General features: G+C 46.2%; 1 protein-coding gene and 1 pseudogene across 3 annotated transcripts in view; one reads left to right on the top strand and one right to left on the bottom strand.

Annotated features, from left to right (window-relative positions):
* Positions 1 to 1,196: 1,196 nt before the first annotated feature.
* The window catches only part of ZNF341 (zinc finger protein 341), a 50,476-nt gene continuing 28,008 nt past the window's right edge, over positions 1,197 to 23,664 (bottom strand). For 2 of the 3 annotated variants that reach the window (XM_037043886.1, XM_037043887.1), the window contains 6 exons: positions 19,337 to 19,545; positions 13,496 to 13,592; positions 11,795 to 11,927; positions 8,006 to 8,117; positions 7,680 to 7,750; positions 4,726 to 5,967 (listed from right to left, as the gene is read on the bottom strand). In XM_037043886.1, the coding sequence (XP_036899781.1) occupies positions 5,438 to 5,967; positions 7,680 to 7,750; positions 8,006 to 8,117; positions 11,795 to 11,927; positions 13,496 to 13,592; positions 19,337 to 19,545 (1,152 nt within the window). In that variant the 3' untranslated portion in view covers positions 4,726 to 5,437. Of the gene's footprint in view, positions 3,707 to 4,725; positions 5,968 to 7,679; positions 7,751 to 8,005; positions 8,118 to 11,794; positions 11,928 to 13,495; positions 13,593 to 19,336; positions 19,546 to 23,664 lie in introns of those variants that run through there. The other variant, XM_037043885.1, reaches the window with a different exon arrangement.
* LOC118985821 (60S ribosomal protein L7a-like) lies at positions 21,502 to 22,378 on the top strand (annotated as a pseudogene).

The following is a 23,664-nucleotide window of genomic DNA, read 5'->3' as shown; positions in this document are numbered from 1 at the left end:
ACAAAGAGCTCAATACTAAAGTTGGGCCTCTGCCTCTGCCTCAGGGCTCTGTGCCTCACCATTAAACCAGGCACCCTAGGCAAGTAGGGGGTCAGCCCCAATCCAGAGGCAGAATCTGCTAACATCCCTGACTACCACCCTCCAAGTCCTTGAGAATCTCTGAGGGCCACTTGCTGGCAGACTTGGGCTTTGGGTCACTTGTAACTGCCGCCTCCATTCCTTCCTCCCCATGGGAGATAAAACTGGCCCAACCTGTTCTCCTGGGCCACACAGGATACTTGCTCTGTCAACTGAGACTTCCAAGCCACCGCCTCTGATATTTGTCCCAGATATTTTCAGCTCCCTCTTAAAATGAAAGTTTTCTTTGTATCAGACATTAACTTCCAGGGCTTTGGGTCAGCGTTTCTCAGCCTACATGGCAGATTCTTACTGGGAAAATCTCACCCTTCTCCTCTGTGGGATTGGAGAACAGGATGGGTAGAGTGGGCCTTGTTCTCTCAAAGTGCTGTTGTCACTTGTTGAATGATTATTTATTCAACAAATATCGATTGAGCAATTCCCAGGCAGTACTAAGTAGGCACTATAAAAATATCAGTGCACAAACAAAAGGCCTTGTCCTTGTGGACCTTTTGTTTTTTATAGGGAAAGAGACAATAAAGAAATGTCTAACATAATGTCAAGGATAATGAATAAAAATCAAGCAGCCCTGACCTACGTGGCTCAGTGTGTTGGGTGTCATCCTGCCACACAGAGAAGTCACTGTTTCTATTCCCTCTCAGGGCACATGCCAGGTCCCCAGCTGGGGGTGTGTGAGAGGAAACCAATAAATATTTCTCTCACATCAATATTCCCCCCCTCTCTTTCTCCCTTCTTTCTGCTCTCTCTAAAAATAAAATCTTTTAAAATTTTTAAAGATTTTATTTTATTTATTTATTTATTTATTTATTTACCTTTAGAGAGGAAGGGAAGGAGAGAAACATCAATGTATGGCTGCCTCTCATGAGTCCCCTGCGGGGAACTGGCCTGCAACCCAGGCACGTGCCCTGACTGGGAACCGAACCGCAATCATGTGGCTCCCAGGCCCGAGCTCAATCCACTAAGCTACACCAACCAGGGCAAAATCTTTTAAATTTTTTTTAAAAAATGAAGCAGTATAAGGAATAGATTGTGATGGGGCAGGGATGGGAGCTATTTTAGACAGATTAGCTAGGGAGGGCATCTCAGTGGGAATGAATTTTGGACAAAGATGAATGGAGTGAGAGAGCCAGCCATATGAAGATTCAGGAGGGTAAAGTTGTAGATGGAGGAACAGCAAGTGCAAAGGCCCTACGGCAGGAACTAGCTTAGATGATGGAGGAGCAGCAAGACAGCAGGTGTGGCTGGAATGAGAGAAGAGTGGTAGCAGATGAGGTGGCATCTGGTAGAACCTTGGAATCTACAGAAAAAAACTTTACCTTTTATTCCGGGAGAAATCAAAAGCCACTACAGGATTTTAAACAAGAAAGTGGCACAATCTGATTCTGGTTCTAAAAAGATCTCTTGGGTTGCTGTCAAGAAAATGGATCATGGTGAGGGAAAGGAGGGAGGCCACAGAGAGGGCTGATACAGTCACTCATGCAAAAGAGGTTGCTAGCCTGGACAGGGTAATGGTGGCCAAGCAGATGAACAGGGGTTGGAGTCTCAAAGAAGTAGTTCCAAATAAAACCCCAGCTCATGAGAGCAGGTGAGAGCTTTAGTGATCCTAAGACAAGGTGGGAACTTTGGAATCCTGGGTTTGAAGCCCAGCTCCACGTATTCTGGCTACGAGTCCTTGGGCAGGTTACTACACCTCTCTGAGCCCTGGCTTCTGCATCTGTAAACTGAGCATAAGACAGCTTGCTTCTGAGGGGAGTCCTGAGGACTCAGTGACAGGTAAATAAGGCATGGAACACAGGGCTTGGCGCTTCATAGACAGTAAAGTTAGCCACAACTGAATTCCCCACATTTATTGGTAGAGAAACTGAGGCTGACTAGCTGAGAGGCAGAGGCAGACAGAAGACTGGAAAGGGAAGGGAGGAAAGGAAGCAGGAATTACAGGGATCCCAAGTCACATACCCACAAAGTCCAGACAGTAAAATGGATGAGTAAAGTAGTCCAAGAGCATAAACATTATATGATCCTCTCTAGCCATCTTGTTTTCCCACCTTTGAGAGACATGGGAAATGAGAAATACTTCTCTACTCTAAGACAAATCGACATAAGTACAGTAAGTAGAAAATGACATTCAGCTGCGATGGGAGACAACAGTAAAGAATAACTATGGCCATAAGGAATGCACGGGCCCACTGAAACGGCCTGGCTAGCAGCTTCACCTGACTGCTGCCCCACTGTGAAATAACCCAATTTTAAATTTAGAAGTCAGAAACCCAGATTTTTAGGTAAAATCTCCCAATTTTAATTAAATTTTCTAATTGTTTCTGGATATAGGAACACAGTAAATTTTTATATATTGATCTTGCAATTATTTCAGCATACTTGCTATTATTTCATCATTTCTGATCCTTACACCATTTACTTCTTTTTCTTGACTTATTGCTTTGGCTAGGCCTCCAAAATAATGTTGGCATCACAACAGATGGCATCCCTGTCTTGTTCTTAATGTGGAGAGAATGCATCTCACTTTTTGCCATTGCAGTAGGTTTTACACTTCATTATTTTTAAATGTTGGCTCATTTTTTAAAACACTGAAAACTAAACAAAGTTTCTCTGTAGGCTAGAATCAACCTATGAGCTGCCAATTTGTGATCTTTACTTATACCCAAGTTCTCTCTCTGAACTTTGACACCTTCATTGCGTAGGTACTATTTATTCTCCCCATTTGACATTATGAGGACAGGGAGGCTCAGAGAGGTGAAGGGCCTTGCCACAGTCACACAGCCAGGAAGGGGCAGAACCAAGATGCAAACCCAGCTCTTCCAAATGCCCAAATCTGTGGGACCCTGGATGCCCAGGACAGCCCATTTACACTACATTCTATCCAGTACCTGGGGGCTCTATAAGGAACCCTGGGGTCCTGAGCAACCCTTGACTCAGGGCCTTCCCCTCTTGGGCCTCAATATCCCCGGCTGTCAACATAGGAGAGGTTCAGCTACAGGAACCCCCAAATTGCCTCAGCCTCCTCCCCTGTAGTCCAACTCTGCATCTGTTAAATATCAGACCTGATCTTGGTATGTTCTGTGACCTGGCTCTGCCACCACTGCTGTATGACTTGGGGTTGCTTAACCTCACTGAGCTGTTGACTCATCTCAGCTGTAAAATGAGATTAAAAACATCACCCACCTCGAAGTGTTTAAGACGTGCCAAGCACCGCCTAAGTGCCTAATAAACGTTAATCCTCATGATTCTGGTAAATGTGCATTCACGTGTATACTGGCAGGAAGAGGCAGAAATATAATTTAAATAGCTGTATTAGGATAAAAATGTGGTTTTTAACATTTCCTTTAATGTCACAAGTTTTTAAAATGTTTAATGCCTCCCATGACTCATCCATTATATAGAGAAGAAAGTCCAAATTCCTTAACCCAACACCCAAGGATCTCTGATTCCGTATCAACCCGTACTTCAACAGAGCAGATAGGCCTCCCCCGCCCAAATCCCAGCTCTGTGACTTACTAGCTGTATGAGCTTGGGCAAAGAACTTTGCCTTTCTGTGCCTCTGCTTCCTCATCTGTAAAATAAGAAAAGTTACAATTCTCACCTAATGGGGCTGAGGTAATATGAAATAAAAGACTTAGTTATAGTGTCCATAATATGTCCGTGTGGAGACTTGAACATAACAGCGACTATTATGATCTTCCCACTGCATCCAAATCTCTGGTCATCTGGACCATTCACTGGCCCTGGAATACGACAGGCCCTACATTGTCATAACTCGAAGTCGTGGCTCATACCTTGCCTTCCCCTAACTACCCATGAGTTAAAACACTCCATATGAAGGCCCAGCTCAAATGTTACTTCCTCCAAAGAGCCATCCTGTCTCTATCAGTCCCCCTCCTAGCTTTTATGAGGGCAGGGGACACTAAGAGCCCTCACCCCCTCTGGTGTGCACTACTGCCCCATCTGTCCCTCCCACTGCATCCTACCCTTCCTGAGGATGTGGCGAAGGGCCCCAGCACAGATGTCAGAGGGACGTGTCAGCTTTCAAGGAAACTCAGTTATCAAGCTGGGCCCAAAAGTTCTCCAACATCGAGCCCTGTTCAGTCTTGAGCCTCAGCTTCCTCTCTTATAAGTGAGGCAGGATGGCCCAGAAGGGTGGTTGTGAAAATAAGTGAGGAAACTCAGCAAGGCCCCTTCTCTCTCTCCCTGCCTCCCAACAAGCCTGGTTTGCTTCCCCCTGGACTGATGCGGATGGGGGAGGGGATGCTGGACGCAGGGACACCTGTGGCCATCCAGAGGCCTGCTCAAGATGAACCTCTGGCTCTAGTCAGTGTTTCTGATTCCAAAGGGTTTGAGGGTGAGGCCCAGGACCCTGCATTCTCAAAAATGAGTAGAAGCTCCTGCTGCTGCGTGTTCCTCAGGGCTGTGTTCGGAAATCATCATTCTGGGAACACAAACCCTCTTCATGCTATGGGGCAGCACAGTCCTGTGTGAGGGTCCGTGGAGCCCTCAGCCCCCCCACGCTTTGGAGGGGACAGTGCTGCCACATAGGGACTGCCGAAGCCACAGCTCGAGCCACGTGGATACGCGTTTTGATAAAAACATTTCTTAGGCACTTTCCAAGTGCCAGGCACTATGTGAATCCTTTGCTTATTTCATCAGACCAGATCCTCATGACAGCCCTATGAGGTAGTATTGTCATAAGCCTCACTGCACAGATGAGGAACACAGGGCTTAGCAAGGTGAAGTGACTTACCCAAGGTCACGCAGCAAGTGAGTGATGGCACTTGGACTTGAAACCAGATGAGACCGATAGTTGCACACTCACCACCACATTTGAGTGCCTCCTAAATGCCTACATCACAGATTCATCTCGGGATGCTGTGAGGAGCCGTGTGTAAAAAGGTACAGCAGATATGGGCCCTGACCATGTCGGGTTACCCCTAAGGCAGCCCAGCGTGGGTGGCAGGACTACCCTGTCTTCTCTGTTAGGCAGCCCAACCACAAGCCTGGACCCAGCCAGACCCTGGGCCACTCAGGCTCAGCCATCTGTCTTGCTATCACCCCTGCCTGGACGCCACAGGCAGCCCTGCCCCAAGTCCCAGAACGCTACAGAGCTTTCCAGAAGGATAGGGGATACAGCAGGGTGGTCACGGGCCAGGGTTTATAAGTGACATTCCGAAGGGTTTTCCGCTGAGCTGACAGCTCGCTTTCGCTTGAAAGGGTGTCTAGTCTGCCCTCAGAGGCTGTAGACCCAAAGGCGAGCATCAGGCTGGGCCACGGAGCAGACACCACAGGTCCCTCACTCCGAGGCCTGGATGTAGACAGGCACAGCAAGCATGGCACAGGGTCCATCGGCCCCTGCCTGCAGCTCTGCCAGTGCCAGGTTGGGGCCCAGGCCTTCAGCATGCCCAGGTACTACCAGCTCAGGTTCGCTGCCCACCGTGCCACCCACTACAATAGACAGCACAGCATCCGACTCTGAGAAGGGTGGCTTGCCTGGGACAGCCTCGGGCACTGGCCCAGCCCCTGTGTCCTTCAACTCCTCCAGCCCCAGCGGGTCAGGCACGGGGGCCACCACCTTATGCCCACCACTGCTGCCACTGCGGGGAGCCGACCTCCTCCGGGAGGGTCGTCGGGCTTGCAGGTCCTTATCCTTTTGGGGGCCGAGGCGACAGCGGTGATCCTTGAGGTATTTGTGGCGGGAAAAGCCCTTGGCGCAGCCAGCACAGCGGAACTTGTAGTTGCCTGTGTGGGCGCGCTGGTGCTCAGCGAGATGGGCGCGGCGGCTGAAGGACTTGCTGCACAGGGCGCACTTGTGGAGCTTCATGCCTGGTTGGGAGGGCAAGTCAGTGAGAGGCGCCCAAACCCTTGACCCTGCACTTGGAATAACACCCAGTCTCTTGGCTTGCCTACAAGCATCTGCGTAACTTGGGCCCTGCTACCTCCAGTCTCATCTCTCACCTTCTCCCAGACACTCGGTGCCAGCCACATTCGCTCTTCTCAAATGTGTCAAGCTGGTTCCTGCTTCCCGGCCTTTGCATCTGCTGTTTCCCTCTGCCTGGAACAGTATGTTCAGCTCCCAAACCTTGGCTAACTTCCCCGGGCCCATCATCTCTCTCCTCTCTGGTCTGCCTGCCTCACACCATCCCCCTAAGACCATTCCCTACAGGGCAGCTAGTGACATCTTCATAAAACATATAAAGGATCATGATATTCCCTGCTCCAAAGCCTTTTTACCCCCAGGTTTCCCACAAAGCCCTGTGCAGGCTGACCACCCCTTCACCTCTCAGCACCATCTCCTTCCTCCCCATGCTTCATACTCTGAGCTCCAGGCATCTCTCCTGCCTTTCTTTGTCTCAAACACCCTCAGTCCCTTCCCTGCCTCAAGGCTTTGCATCTGCTGCTCCCTCACCCTGGAAGCCATTTCCTGGCTCTTTTCACATCACCTCCTCTCTTCATTCTCTGCCCCATCACCCTCTTTATTTCCATCTTTGCACTCAGCATACTTCGCTGCTTCCTCCTTACCTGTCTGATGTTCATTTTCTATCTCTGATGCTAAATCTAAGTCTCCCCAGGGGGGCAGGGTAGGATTCTGCCTGTCTGATTCCCCCCTAGCTCCCCCAGTGCCTCACACATGGTAGGTCCCCAATGGTCACTCACTGAGTAAATCACCGGTGGCTCCACGTACACGCGGAGTCAACTCCAGCCCACACTCAGCCTGAGCCATAGGCCCCTCGCCTCCCTGGCTGAGAGAGGGGCAGCGACTTGCCTGAGGCAAGTGGCAGTGCCAAAACCCAAACCCAGGCCCTCTGTCTCCAAGTCCCTGATCTACTCTCACAGTTTTCAAACTTTCTTTAGCCATCCTTTCTGTAAAGCAGCGGTTCTCAACCAAGGGTGATTTTATCCCCCAGGAGACACGTGGCCTGTCCTCTGGAGATCTTTCTGGTTGCCACAAATATGTCTTGGGAGATGCCACTGACATCTACTGGTTGGAGGCCAGAGATGCTACTCAACATCCTGCAGTGCCCAGAGCAGCCCTCTAGGAAAACAAATGATCTCTGCCCCAAATCAATGGTGCCAAGGTTGAGAAACCCTGTTCTACACCAAACAGAATGTGGAAAGCCAGCCATGCTGCTCTGGGGGAGCTCTGTGAAGCTCCCAGGAAACTGAGGAGTGGTGTGGAGACCCCTGGATCTACATCCCAGCTGCCAAGCACTACAGAGGGGACCGAAGATTTTTCCTGGCTTTATCTTGGGCCAGATGACTGATCTCCCTCCATGCATGATCTATACCTTTACCACACTTGGAACCTCTCTGATTTACAGTCAGCTGCCCCCTCAGTCTGGGGGACTATGTCTGACTCACCTCTGGGCCCACCAAGGACCCTAACATAGGCCTGGCTCGTGACTCACATGAACAAAAGTCTGTTGGCTGGAATGTACCAGACAGGGAGAATAAGCCCCACGGGATGTGTGTGGGGAGCCTGCCCCAGGTGGCTTATGCTGAATCAGACCCTCCTGGCAGGTCCGAGAGCCACTTACCAGAGTGGGAGAGGATATGAGCCTTCAGCTTATCTGGCCGGTTGAACTCCTTACTGCAGCCTGTGTGTGTCCTAGAACACAAAGCCACTGGTCAGGGGGTGCTCAGCAAGGCCAGGACCCTCTTGCTGGTCTACCTGCTAGCTCTGAACATGATGACCCTGTTGTCTATCCTAATGGCCAGGCAAAGAAGCAGAATGGGGAGTGAAGCCAGCGGGGAGGGCCCTGGACAGGATAAAAGGAGAGTCTTCAGTCCTCAGACCTGACTGACATCTGTCTGTCCCACCACTAGGCAAACCTGCACCCCCTCCATGCCAGTCTCTACTCACGAGAAGGGGCATTTGTATTTCTTGAATGGCTCATGGATCAACATGTGTCTCTTCAGCTTGTCTTTGCGGTTGAACGCGGACTCACACACTGAGCATTTGTAGGGTTTCTCACCTGCAGAAGACGCAGACAATGGGGATGAGGAGCCCATGAGATGGAGCCTGGACATGGGGTACAGGGGTGCCTACTAGAAGGCAGCAGCTCCTCTGGGGAAGTGGCCTGAGAGGAAACAGCCACTCTCATTCCTCACGACTTTATTTGGCTAAGGAGAGTGAGCCAATTAAGATAGGGTGGTCAGGAAAGGCCTCGCTGATGGGCAAGATGTGAGATGAGACCTGAGGTGATAAGGCAGCGAGCCATGTGGAAATCTGGGCGTGAGGGTCCCAGACAGGAGGAAAGGAAAAGAGGGGGCACTTAGGGTGTGTGAGGAACAACAGGGATGCCAGTCTGGCTGGAACTGAGGAGGGGGATGGAGGATGAGGCAGAAGATGAGGTTAGTGAGGCTTCCTGGCCCAAGCGGGAGGGCCTAGAAGGCCAACCAAGGATTTCAGCTTTTACTCTAAACCGGATGAGAAGCTACGAGAGGGGATGAGCAGAGGAAGGATGGGACCTGACTGAAGAGTTTTATAGGCTCCCTCTGGCTGCACGGAGACAACAGACTGAGGGGGGAGAAAGGAAGGACGCTGGTATAAGAAATGGGCAAGAGGTCAAGTACAGGCTATGTCTGGAATGCAGAAGTGGCAGCCCTTGCCAATGGGGTATAAGAAGAGACGAAGCGTCTGGGATGAGACTCAGGTAGGCCAAGTGATAGGGTGGGTGGTCATGGCATTTGGTGAAATGAGGTCCACCATGGGGGAGGGGGTAATTACATCTTACCCAGTTGGATCCTTTTAACCAACCATGAGGTAACTACTATCATTAACCCATTTTATAGATGAGAATACTGAAGTTAATGGTCTCTATCTAGTGGTTGGGGGAAGCTAAGATTCTAGTCCAGCAGTGTGATTCAGAGTCTGCCTTGGTAGCCCCAGACTGTCCTGCTGCAGAACCACTGAGAGGCAGGGAGCTCTCACCTGACTGGGGTCAGGGGTGACCCCCTTAGGAAAGAGCTGTTACTGGGCTGTTTTCATTTCCTAGCATTATTTCCTCTCCATTCTCCCTGTGGAATAAATAGAATACTTTTGAAAAATGTCATCCTCAAGCCAGCAATGAAGGAAATTCTGGTCCTTACAATGGAATGCTCTGTAGTCATTAAAAAGATTAAGATCATTTGTGTTTCTTGATCTGGAAAGATCTCCTAGACATATTGCTAAGGGGAAAAGAAAAATACAGAATAGCTTAATACAGTCCCCATTTTTGTTAGAACCAAATACTATCCCCATACTCCAAAAAAGCCCAAGCCACATATGTTTGTACATACAGAGAATATGCAGAAACAAGAGTGGGGGAGGGTACACACCAAACTGTCCATAACAATTAGGATTTGAAGAGGGAATTTAACATTTGATGTTATGTACTTCTTCTATACTGCTTCCATGTTTTATAATCAGCATGTATTATTCTTTAAAAATTTTTTTTTTAGAAAAAGGGGAAGGGAAGAACAAAGAGATGGAGAGAAACATTCATGTGAGACAATCCGATCAGCTGCCTCTCACATGCCCCTGACTAGAGACATGGCCCGCAACCCAGGCATGTGCCCTGACCAGGAATCAAACAAGCGACCTTTCAGTTCACAGGCCAACACTCAAGCCAGTGAGCCACACCAGCTGGAGTGCACGTATCACTTTTGAGTAATAATTTTTAAGAGAGCAATTTGGTAATACCTGTCAAAATTACCAATGCAGCCCTGGCTGGTGTAGCTCAGTGGATTGAGCGTGGGCCTGCAAACCACACGATTGCAGTTTGATTCCCAGTCAGGGCACATGCTTGGGTTGCAGGCCAGTTCCCAGCAGGGGACTCATGAGAGGCAACCATACATTGATATTTCTCTCCTTCTCTCCTTTAAAGATAAAAATAAAAATAAAATCTTTGAAAAAAAATTATCAATGCATACACTTTTCCACCCTTTATTGTAAAATATACCTACCTAACATGAAATTTACCATTTTAACATCTCTAAGTGCCCCTGACTAAGTTCATCTCTAAGTGCCATGTCTAAGTTCAGCGGCATTCACACTGTTGTGCAACCAGCGTCATCATCCATCTCCAGGGCTTTTTCTGCACCCAAACTGAAACTCAGCACTACATGTACATTTTAACCCAGCACTTCCACTGCTAGGCATGGAGTATACACTATAGGGATACTACCAAAAGCCTGCCAAGGGACCCACGCAGCACTGTGCGTACAAACTAATAGCTGAAAAATAATTTGTGTCTATCTATAGGAAACTGGTTACATAAAAGATGGTAAATGCAGAATACTATGAAGCTGAAAAAAAAGTGCTGTAAAGGAACATCTTCAAGGTATATGAAAAAGTGAAGAAAAAAGGGTACATAATAGAATTGTATTACATGCTCATTTGTGTAAAAGTAAGCAAACATTTTATATGTAAAATAAAACTGGAATGATGCAGGCTATTATATTACATATGTATTATATGTAATAGTAAGTGTATATAAGTATATAAGTAAGCAAATATTTTTTATGAAAATGAAACTGGAATGACATAGGCTGTGCCACTAATAGCCGTTGTCTTTGGGGAGGGGAGCTGTGGCCTTCGGTAGGAGTGTTTTTCTTTTTTTTTCAAGGGTTATTATTATTATTTAATTGGTCGCAAACGTTCAAATGACAATTACAAAGGTCATTTATAGTACTTTCCAACTGTGTATACAATATAATTTTCTTTTTTAAATAATTTTTTAAATTTAATTCTTGTTCAAGTACAGATTTCTGTCTTATATTCCCAGCCCTGTCCGCCCCCCGCCCCGTGCTCCCCACCTCCCTCCCATTTCCGCCCCCCACCCTTAGTTATTGTCCATGTGTCCTTTATACTTGTTCATGTGAGTCCATCCCCTTTTCCCCTATGATTTCTTCCCTCTCCCCTCTAGACGGTAGGAGTGTTTTTCAAACCACAAACTGGGAGTCACAAGCTATTGATGGCTATTTAACAACTAAAACTGAACAGAAAGTACTGCTTCGTGAAACTTTTGTTTCAGTACATTCTATCTATATAGATGTGTTTCCTGAGTTGAAGTATAAAATGTATTTTTTTAACATAGGTCAGTATAAAAAATTGAGAAACATTTGGATTGTCCATCTGAGCTGAGAGGAGGGTTTATTTTCATTATATATGCTTTTGATCATTTTCAACAGAAGGATCAAAAAAGGATCTTTTGATCCTTTTCAATAGAAAAGAAAACAATAATTTTTCATCTAATAAAAAAACATTATAAAGATTTTAAAAAACCAATGTGTCTGGACTGAGGAACCAAAGAGAGGGGTTTGGTGCAGATTTGGGTGCTATTTCGGTGATGAGAAAAGCACCCCCACACCCAGGGACTCACAATGGTCTGAGAGAGCGGACTCTCAGGGGGCAGAGCCAAAGGGACCCCACAGCTTCTAGGGGCTGATCTCTGCTCTAGTGTTAGTGGGAGCCCCTTAGTCACTTGAGAGGATGGGTTGGTAGGGGGCCAAGGAGGAGATGGGAGGAAAAGGGGGCAGGAGATGGATGGGGAAGAGGGCAAAAGGGAGATAGGAGGAAAGCCAGAGAGGGATGAGAAGAAAAACAAAAAAGGGGTTGCGGATGGGGGAGGTGAAGTAGGCAGGAGTTGGTAGGGAGCTGGGTACCCACCTGAGTGGATGTGAGCATGCAGTTTGAGGTAGTGCTCCCGCCTGAAGAACTTCTTGCACACCTGGCACTTGAACCTGCCCCCACTGCCATGTGTGGGCAGGTGACGCCGCAGGTAGCGTTCACAAGTAAACACCTGGCAGAAGAAAGGAGTTGGTTTCAGGTCTGACTCTCCAGCTCTTGCCACCTCGAGCTCAAGGGGCCCTGCATTTCCCGCCTTTGATTATGGAAACGACCTCCTTTCCGCCCTCTAGGGGTCAGGGCCCCCAATGTCAGGAACAGCCTTTAGACCATCATGGCTCCCACTACTCACCCATAAGCCCAGTCAAAACATGTCTGGAAAAAAAAAAAACACAAAAAAACCCACGTCTGCTCTGAGCTTCTGCCCAGGAGGTTTTCCTACCCAGAAGGCCTTTCTCTCTCAGCCTGACAAACTTCTACTCATCTTCAAGACCCAACTCACTTCTGACCCAACTCACTACAAGACCCAAGACCCACTGCTCCTGAGAAGCCCTCTCTGACTCCACATTGCCACACTAGGCAAAGCAAATCCAGCCCTAGGATACAGACCCACATTTTTAAAGTCAGCATTTAACCCACTGAAATACAGCCCTTTGCTTGTATCTCCAAGAGGACAGAAAGGGAGGGGCCTGAGTCAAATGACTGACAAGTAAAAGAATAAATGAAAAATGTAAACAAACAACTAAGGAAATGAATGAAAAGGTAATAGAGGGCCAGAAAACACAAAAGCTATTCATTTTTTTTTCATTCATATGGTACGGAGAAGTGGCCAAGGGCACCGACCCAACTGCCCCACCACTAATCAGCCCTACCATGTCCTACTGGGTGACTTTTCTGTGCCTTGGTTTCCCATCTATAAAATGGAAAAGTAAAAACATGCTTGTCTCCTAGGGTTAAATGAGTCAATCCATGTAAAGCGCTCAGAACAGCATCTGGCACATGGCTCTTGCTCAAGTCATGATATCTCTTACTTGGACCACAAATTCCAAACCTCAATGAAACTATACAATAGAAACATCTACAATGAGGCTGAAGTGAAACCAGGGCTGTCCTGGAAAATCTGCCATGTAAGGCTGTGAGAAAATGAGTAGAATAAAGAAACAGGTCGAACACCCAGGGACTGCAATCCACAAAATCCAGACTTTAGGAAACTCCACAGGACCAAAAAAAAAAAAAAGAGGGAAAAAAGGATCAGTGGTGTGGGGAACCCATATAGTAAAAGAAACTTTGTTCATACCAGCCAACCGCAATATGTAGACCTGATTCAAGCAAACAAACATTATCAAATTATGATTTTTGAGACCACTGGAAATTGGAACAGAGCCTGGATATTTGATGATATTGAGGGACAGGCTCCAATGAGGCCATCTAGATTTGCTAAACAGAACCAATAATCGCAAGGATAATAACACATCAGGAAACCGATGGTCACTGTTCAGATGCTGGGCCTGGGTCTAGGAGACATTCCATGTCAGCCAGCACTGCCTAGCCAGGCCCGGCCCAGTAGCTGCCCCAGATGTGGGGTGTGATGCGTACGTAAAATGGGACAGGCAGAGCTCTTGCTCTTCAAAGACGAAGTGTCGTCTGTGGACACAACCCCAAGCTTTGCCTGCATGGGGGGAAGGAAACAGTGAGGTTTTCACTCCATCACCTCTAGTCCACTTTTGTCACAGGGGTACCCACCTTTTGGCAGTGCGGACAGGGGAAGTTGTGAGTGGCGGTCTGCAGGTGATGTTCCAGGGCCTCAGGGGTAGAATATTTGTTGACACATTTGACACATCTAAATGGGAAGGAGCAGGAGAAGTGAGAGAGTAGCGCAGGAGCCAAACTAGCCCAGCAGGCCCAGGAATCAGCCACTCCCCTCCCCCAGGGCCAACATTACGAGGCAAAATCCTGTATTTAATTCATTCTCAAATTAGTCTACTCCTCTCGCTAACAACTAGCTCCATCCTAGTCCAAGCTGCCTTTCTCTCTCACAGGGACACGTGCGGTAGCCTCCTCACTGGCCTCCCAGCCTCACCCCACCCTCTATAAGGTCCATTCCCATGGGGAGCCAGTAGTGCTTCTAAAAATCAAAATTAGCCCTGGCTGGTGTGGCTCAGTAGATTGAGCACCAGCCTGTGAACTGAAAGGTCGCTGGTTTGATTCCCAGTCAGGGCACGTGCCTGGGTTGTGACCCAGGTCCCTGGTTGGGTGGATGTGAGAGGCAACCAACTAATGTTTCTCTCTACACATCAATGTTTCTTTCCCTCTCTTTATCCTTCCCTTCCCCTCTCTCTGAAAATAAAGAAATAAAAGCTTTAAAAAAGATTTTTAAAAACCCAAATTAGACCATACCACAATCTTACTTAAAAGCTTGCACTTTGGTGTAAAGGCCCTGCTGCCTGATCTACTTCCACCTCTCAGACTTCATCTTATCCACTGCCCAGCTCACTCACTCTGTTCTTGCCACACTGGCCTCCTTGATGTAATTCAAACACACCAAGCCTGATCCCCCTTCAAGGCCTTTGCACTTGCTGTCTCTACAGTTGGGAACACTCTTCCCCAAGTCTTCCTCTGGGCAGCATCTTCTCATCCTTCGTGTCTCAGCTCAAATGTCACCTCCTCAGAGAGGCCCTCCCTGACCACCCTGTCTCAAGTTGCTCCCTTCTGTCCAACCCCCTTCCTATTACGCCACCCAGATTTAGTTTCTTCTTAGCATTTATTACCTGGAATTATTTTGTTTGCTTACTTGAGTATCATCTGTCTCCTCTACCAGAAAGTGAGCTCTGCAGACAGGGGCCATACCTGTCCTTTTCACAAACTGTTCTGACCCCCAGTAACAACCTGTCACATGAAAGAGTCACACAGACAAGAAGCCAGGCCTGGTTCTTTCCCATCTGTGACCCTCAGTTTCCTCAACCATAAAATAGGGCGGGCATCCCAAATGGACCTGTCCTGCGTTCATTCTTAAGAGTGTCACGAGAGCCGAAGGACACAACCGGGCCAAACAGTTCGTAAACCGCAAAACAGTACAGACACAGTCTTTACTGTCAACAGTCTTTACATCACTGTGGCTAACATGCCTTCGAAAGAGCAGTTTCAAGCCACAAACCTGAAGAGGACCCCATTGTCTTCCTGCCAAGAAACCATTTGCCTGCAGATAAACCCATTTATGATGCAGTACCAGTGAGTAAAGCCTAAGGTAAGTAGGCAATTCCTGCCAAAAACAAAAACAAAAACATGAGCCACGTCATCTGTATACAAGGCCACCGTGGGAACCGCAGCAGGCTGCACCTGTGGAGGGCCCAGGGGACCCTCTCAGACCACATACTGAAAGTGGTCTATAGGCCTCTGCAGCAAGAAAGAAAGAGGAGGTGGGGTGGGAAGAGAGCTACCAGAAGGGCAGAAACCTCCAAACTGGGGGAAGAGAGCACAAGAATCACACCAGCTTCAGCGGTGAGGAAACAAAGGTTTGTGTGGGAGGTAGCTTAGCAGTAACCACTAAAATTAAAACATCCTGCCAGAAACATCACCCTGACTAAGTCATCCAAGGTAACACCTCCAGAAATGGGGGAAACCAACACCATGTACCTCCTGTTACAACGCACTGAGAAGGGCACAGCATCTCCTTGCCCTATTCCTGCCAAAAGTGCCAATCTTGGGTCTAGAAAAATCCAAACCAAAGGCATTCCACAAAATAACTGGCCTATATATACTCTTCACAAATATCAAGGTCATGAAAGACAAAGACAGAATGAGGACCTGTTCCAGCTTTGAGGAGACAAGGAGACATGACAACTGAATGAAATGTGTGATCCTGGATTGGATCCTGGGCCAGAAAAAAATATTTTTTTTGTATATAAAGGATATTATTGGAATGATTGGAAATTTTTTACTAAGGTCTGTAGATTAGATAATAGAAGTGTATTGACTTAACTTCCTGATTTTAATAACTACACCATGCCTATGCAAGAGGTTATCCTTGTTTTTTAGAAAGTACACTAAAGAAAGGGTGGAGGAGCATCATGCTGGCAAACCCGTCTCAAATGGCTCAGAAGAGGATAAAGTGAGTGTCATAAAAAGTTAACATTTGGCAAGTCTGGGTGAAGAGTATCTGGGGGAATTCTTTGTACCACTCTGATATCTTCTCTGAACGTCTAAAATTATGTCAAAACAAGTTGAAAAAGAATTCCTGAAAGCAATTGTGTGTGGAATGGAGAAGTGGGTCGGGGCAGACAGGGAATTCCTTTTCACTCTATGCCTTTTTGTAGTTTTTAAATATTGCACTGCAGGCATATAACAATTACTCTCTATAGATAATTAATTTTGTAGCTAATTAATCTTTTTAAATCCTGCCTTTGTTCTCTGACCTATAAAATTGCTATCAGGAGCTTACTCACAAACGCATGAAGACGTCCCAAGTTGTTCCCCGCAGTGTTGTTTGTAATAATGACAAACTGGCAATAGCCCAACCAGCCCACAATAAAGAGGGGACAGGTTCAGTAAATTACATCACATCTTCATATAATGGAATACTAAGTAGCTGTTTAAAGGGATGAGGCCGGTCTCTTTGTGCTGAAATGCAAAGACATCCATATTATAGTTTTACGTGTAAAAGTTTTAAGGGACAGCATCAAGTGCGCAGAGTGAGCCTATTAAGTTTCAGTCTGTTGGTCAGATGCGTAATAGGAAGGTGGTGTGATAAATTTTCACCAAATTCGGTGACTGTGTTTGGGATGCTCTGATTCAAGTCACCTGTGATATCTATATCCACATCTATAAACATGCTTATTACAGATATGTACCACAAGGTTAATGGGCATCATCTTGGGTGACAGAGTTTTGTTTTTTGTTTTTGTATGGTTTTTAAAAAATCCTTTTCTCTGCACTGAACATGAATTTCAGAATGAGAAAAAATCAATAAATCTTACTTTAAAAGGAGAAAGTAAATACACAGCAATATATCGGTGGCAAGCATGAATTTCACTTGTGGGGTTTGGGAGGCACTGTAGGCGGCCAAGGCAACATGACCCAAAAAAAGCAGAGCAGCCAGACCAATGGGGCTTGGACTCCTGAAAATGGGACAAAGCCATCACACCCATATCTAAATTTTAAAAATTACTGAGCTCCTATTATATTCCAGGTACCATGTCTAAGTGTCTCATAATCATCTTGCTTGATCCTAATAAATAATACAATCGAGCAGGCACCATCAGACCCTCATTTCACAGAAGAGAAGACTGGAGCTCAGAGTGGCTGAATGCCTTGCCAACGTCATCTATCAGGTTTGCAGTCAAGCTGAGATTTGAGCACAGGCAGGTGGCTCAGAGCCTTTATCATTATCGTGACACCACTTCATCCTTAGGCCACCAAGATAGTGGCCTGCCTCCTGCACCTTACTTTTGAGCCAGCAGCTCTAACAACAAGAGAAGTGACTGGCTGCAGGCACAGGGCCATCAGCACTGGGCTCAACCCTTAGCCTGCAAACTCCAAGACCAGAGCTCTGAAACTTCCCAAGGTCCTGGACAAGAGTCTGAATCAGTGCTGATGTTATGGACAGGTCGCTTCTCCCATCTGAGTCTCAGTATCCTCATCTTCAAAATGCAGGGAACACTATTATGGAGTGAACTGTGTCCCTCCAAAATTCATATGTTGAAGCCCTGAAGCCCTGACCCTCAACATAAATGGTATTTGGAAATGGGGCCTGGGAGGTGATCAGGGGTAGATGACATCATGAGTATAGGATCCTCATGATGATGTTAGCATTCTTATAAGAAAAGACCAGAGAGACAGGGCACCCAACCCCTGTCTCCCTCATGTGTCTATGGTATTTTGTTACAGTAGCCCCAGCTGACTGATACAACCTACCTCCAAGGACGGCAGAAACTAATGTCCCTAAGTTGCAGCTTGGCACATAGTAGGTGCTCCCTTCCTTTTACTTGGTGTTTCAGTCCAGAGGGTCACACAGCCAAAGGAACTTACAGATAATCCACATGTTGGAAGAGCAAAAGCAAATATCCTCTGAGTACAAATCTCCATCCAATTGGCTGGTAAAAGCCTCACCTGGCTTTCCTGTCTCTCTGGCCCCATTTCCCAATCTCTCCCAGGGCCAGTTGCCCTTTACCCCATTTCATGAGCCCCAGTCCTCCTGCCAACTTCTCAAAGCTCTTGTGATTTCTACAAAACCCTCAGGCCTTGGCCCCACTTTCTCCCTTATCCCTCATCTAAATATCATTTCCCACTTCTACTGTATGCCAACAGTCATCCTAAACCACTGCTATTTTATTTAATATCTTTATAGTTGTTGGTCTTCCTGTTAGGAACACACTCCACCCTACCCACTGCCAACCTGGTGTACTCCTACTCATCCTTCAAAACCCAGTTCAGATACCTCCCACTGTGGTGCTTCTATACCATACACACACATACATTAGAGACATGCATGTATATGATATCTATAATAGTATTTTATCACAGTATATGATAAAAATAGTTGTACATTTGTCTCCCTAAGCAGCCCATGCATTGTAAACTCAAGATCTCTACCTATCTCTGAACCTCAGAAGTTCACCGAGGAATTGCAGTGGTGCCCCTTAACAGAGGTCATCAGCCAAGTACCTGCAGGTACAAGTTTATAAAAGAAGCAAAAGCCATTTAACATGAAAATAGTCACTAATGACTGGAAGGAGTCCTCAAACAAATTCTGGCTTTTCACTAAGATCGACCCCAACACACTATGTGCTGGGCTTCATGAAGCAGCAACACAGGGTAAATGGGCAGGAAAACGACTGCAGGGCAAAAATGCAGGACTTCACAAAATTATGCAAGTGATGTTGGGTATCTACAAATAACACTTGTCAGCAAAGGAGAGTCTGGAGGAGAGGCTGGGAAACAATGGAGGAAGAGAAACTCAAAAGGCTGATCACAAGCATGATCGCTTCAAAGAGAATGATTTGAGGGTCTCAGGATTAAGGGCATGTGGCAGCACCGAGGGAACCCTCTGTCACAGCAGCCAAAGGGGTCGTCTTTATGACTGTAAACGAAAACCAAGGTGGCATAAGGGACTGTCAGAACAAATGACCCCAAATCAAATCTACACTCGATGCATTCTTTGTTCATTTCAAGAATTAGCATACAGCTTGAACTTTAACCTAAACTTTACATATTATTTTTTTTAAATCTTATTTTTATGATTTTTGCTTTCAAATTATGCTTGTTAATTCTTTTTTTTCATTCTAAGAATCTGTGTACCGTTTCCATTATAACTAAATTTTACAGATTATCAGACAAAATGATCTTTTCATATTTTTAGTACATTAATAGAAAAAAATCAAATCTCTTTTCCACTATTACAATGAAAGACTGGTTTCTCTTTTTCAGGATTTTTTTTTAGGGTAAATGTCTGCCAAGTTGAAGAACGCTACACGGAGGGCAGGATCTTTGCTCCCACCGTGCCAAGGCCCAGAACCCACTCTGCCGGGCTCGACCCCGAGGCGGCAGGCACGGGGCTCCCTGTGGGAGAGGAAGTGGGAGGACACGTACTTGTAGACCGTGCTGTCCTTCTTGGGGCTGTGCTGTGGCAGGAGGCTGTGGGAGTACTGGTGCACGCCCAGGTCGTACAGCGAGGGAAAGTCCTTGCCGCAGAGATGGCAGCGGTAGCTCAACTCCTCCTGGTGGCTCTTGATGTGCTCCAGAAACGTGTCGAGCTTTGGGAACGTCTGGGCGCAGCTTTTGACCACACACTTGTAGACCTTGACGGCAGATGTGAGGCAGGTGAGGGGAGGCAGGAGAGCTGCCTCCACTGCTGCCCCCTGCCCTATGGCACCTGCCTGGAACACTGCGGCTGAATCCGTTCCCTACCTCTGTTCCCCTGCTCCCCTGCTGCTAGAGCCCTGTTTTATTTTGATTGGAGGGTCCTCTCCTCTCAGCCAGTCACAGCAACCCCACTACCCTTTCCCCAGGCTCTATGTGGCCTGGGTACATTTAGAAAAATTACCCCAAACCTGAAAATACAGTAAAAAGATGATATCGTGTCCTTCCAATGTCATACCAGAGTAGTGGCTCTCCAACTTGAGCACACGTGATAGGAACAGATTGCTGGGCACCTCCCCCAGAGAATCTGATTCAGCAGGCCTGGCAGCCTGAACACGTGCATCCTAACAAATACCCCGGTGATGCTGGTTCAGGGACCTCACTCTGAGAACTGCTAACGAGCCTGCCTAGGTAATCTCACTCACTGGGAGCATACACATTGTTTTGACTATTTTCCGCTGATAGAATCCAGACTCTTATATTAAATATTAACTTGTATAAAACTGATCTGATGTAAATTATTTTTGTCAGGTAGAAAAGATAACCCCAGAGGTCATGGTTTTTGTTGCCCTGTAGGAAGTCATTCAGATTCATATCTAATTTAACATGCTTATTTCAGTATTCCTTTTTCCCCTGACAATTATATATAGGTATGAATATCAGTGTCTCATAACTTCTTTGGAACTGACTTTGTCATACTTCCAGTTCCCTCATTATGAGTCATGTAAAATTCTGACTCATGTTCACTATGTTATTTACATGCGAATTATGTTTTAACATTTTGAAAGTTATACTTTGACAAGCGGTACAAACTCCTGGTTGCCTACACAATTCCACATACTCCTTCTTCCTAATGAAGTGAACCACGATTTGCTCAGGCTGGCCACATGCCCAGTTAAAACATTTGATCTCATTTCCCTGGCTCCCTTGCACCTAGTGTCAGCCACGTGAATGCCTTCTTACCAGTGATATGTAGGTGGTAGTCTTGAGGGAAGACATCATTCCCAGAACAAAAAGGCAAAGAGCTCCCTAGGAGAAATCCCTTCTGCCTTTTGCATTTGTCCTGACTGGAATACAGATGTGATGGCTGGAGATATAGTAACCATCCTGCAATCTTGAGAATGAAAGCCACATGCTAAGAATAACAGAACAGAAAGCCAGAAGAGGCCTGAGTCCGTGATAACATATCTGACTTGCTACATAAGTCCGACACGGTCTACTTATGGACTTGTGATGTGAGAGAAATAAAACCCTAACTAGTAAGCCAGTTTTCTATTATTTGCAACAGAATAATACATTTTTAAAGGGCACAGCACATGCACTGGCTCTGACCAATAAGAAACCTTCAAGGAAGGGTTTCCTTGCTCCTAAGAAAGACACAGAAAAGACAGCTCCTTTTGCTCATGGATAAGACTGTGTCTGGACCGAAAAAGAGTGACCACCATTTCAGGACCACAGGTGAGCTGTCGATAGGGAACAGGGCCACATGGCAGAGAGGCTGGAGATGAGCTGAAAAGACACAGGGTCCTTGATACTGGGACCAAAGATACTGGGTTGTCAACTGACTACTTCAGGCCTGGAACTGCCTTATCATGAGTTTCCTTGTTAAGTGAGATGACAAACTCCCTAATTGTCTTAGCCAGTTTGGGTCAAAGTTTTCCACAGTGTGCCCCAAAGATATCCCAATAACTTCCATCAACCCCCCTACTAGGAATCTATCATAACAACAACAACAACAACAAAAAACAGAGATGTGAACAAAGATTTGATTACAATGATCTCACCGTGGTTTTGTTTATAATAGGAAAACTCAGAAAATAATCTAGGTGTTCAACAATAGATTTTATGTAACCATTAAACTTGTGTTTTTAAAAAACAGTGATTTGTGATCCACATTTCCCACAATTCCCTTTTCTTTGTCTTTCCTCCTGCCACCCAAGACGCTGAGAGAAAAGAAGGCCAAGGGGAAGAAGGTGGCACCAGCCCTTGCTGTTGTGAAGCAGGAGACCAAGAAGGTGGTAAATCCCCTGTTTAAGAAAAGGCCTAAGAATTTTGGCATTGCAGAGGACATCCAGCTCAAAAGGGACCTCACCTGCTTTCTCAAATGGCCGGCTACATTCAGCTGCTACAGCAAAGGGCTACTCTCTACACATTTCTGAAAGTGCCTCCTGCCATGAACCTGGGCCTTGGATCACCAAACACAGACACAGCACAGCTCCCACAAGCACAGACCAGAGACAAAGCAAGAGAAGACGCACAGAATGGTGGCCCAGGCTGAGAAAAAAGCTGCCGGCAAAGGGATGTTCCTCCACTAGAGGCCTCCTATCCTTTGAGCGGGTTTAACATTGTCACCTCCTGGGTGGAGAACAAGAGGGCTCAGCTGGTAGTGACCACACATGATGTGGAATCCATCGAGCTGGTTATCACCCTGCCCGCCCTGTGCCATAAGATGGGGGTTCCCTACTGCATTACCAAGGGGAAGGGGCAGCCAGTCCACAGGAAGACCTGCACCACCGTGGCCTCCACATGGCTTAACTTGGAAGACAAAGGAGCTCTGGCTAAGCTGGCGGAAGTGATCTGGACCAATCATGATGACAGACATGAAGAGAGCCATTGCCACTGGGAAGGCAATGTCCCGGGTCCAAGTCAGCGGATCGCATTGCCAACCTGGAAATGGCAAAGGCTAAAGAACTGACCACCAAACTGGCTAAGTGTATACTGTTGAGTTTTCTGTGCATGAAAGTCATAAAAATTGTCCTTAAAAAAACATAATGATGCGAGGAAATACTCAGAATATAAAATTAGGTTGAAAAATTGAAAGCACAAATCTCAAGAGAATTTATGCTGAGTCAAAAAGGCCAATCTTAAAAGGCCACATGCTGGATGACTCTATTTATACAACATTCTCAAAATGACAAACTTAGGGAGACAGATAACTGATGAATGGCTTCGGAGGAGAAGGATGTGTGTCTAGTAAGGAGCAGCACAAGGGAGATCTCCGACAAAACAGTTCTGTACTGTGACTGCAGTGGTGGCTACACAAACCTACAGAGCTGGTGAAATGACACAGAACTATACAGCCCCTTTATACTGATGTCCGTTTCCTGGTTGTGATATTGGGCTGTAGTTGTGTGAGGTGTAACCACTGAGGGAAACTAACTGAAGGGTGTAGAGACCTCTCTGTACTCTCATTTCAACTTTGTGTGAACACACATTTCTTTAAAAATAAAAAAATTGGAAAGAAAGTTATCTCAAACTGCCCCCACCACCCAAAATTTGCCCTGGCTGGTGTAGCTCAGTGGATTGAGTGCCAGCTTGCAAACCGAAGAGTCACCAGTTCGATTCCCAGTCTAGGGCACATGCCTGGTTTGTGGGCCAGGTGCCCAGTAGGGGGTGCATAAGAGGCAGCCACACACTGATTTTTCTCTCCTTCTCTTTCTCTTTCCCTCTCCCTCTCTAAAAATAAATAGATAAAATCTTTTTTTAAAACCACCACAATTCAACCACAATTCAAAATTGTGGTTGAGCTATACATGTATATAGATCCTAATTATAAGTTTTAAAAATTACAGACACTTTGCAAAATACACTGGATTTGTATTACATTCTTGGGAAAATACATTGCAAGGTGGTTAATATTGTGGGGTTTGGGGTCAAATTAACTTGGCTTTGAACCCTGACTCAGTCACTTACAAGGCAGTGTGATTCTCAGTGATTACAGAGCAGTGAGGGTCTCTGGATGCACTGAAAATGCTTACTTCTAAGGTTGCTATGAGGTGTAAATAAAATATTGAATGTAAAGCATTTAGCAGGGTGCCCAATATATAATAAATAGTAAACATTAACCTACACACTATTTAGATTTTTCTGAATTTTCTAATTCTATATTGGGCACACGATACCTTTATAAGGAGAAATAAAAGTTATTGTAAAAAATAAACACAGGAATAGAGTTACCATATAACCTAGCAATTTCGCTTCTAGTTTTATACCCAAGAGAACTGAAAATATATGCTCATATAATTACTCATACACAAATGTCCATTACCTGATGAAAG

Source organism: Sturnira hondurensis, unplaced genomic scaffold, assembly GCF_014824575.4.
Source record: "Sturnira hondurensis isolate 20B ecotype Veracruz unplaced genomic scaffold, ASM1482457v3 Scaffold0004136, whole genome shotgun sequence".
NCBI classification, from domain to species: domain Eukaryota; kingdom Metazoa; phylum Chordata; class Mammalia; order Chiroptera; family Phyllostomidae; genus Sturnira; species Sturnira hondurensis.
The sequence above is the reverse complement of the archived record's forward strand: the minus strand, read 5'-3'. Positions and strand labels throughout refer to the sequence as shown.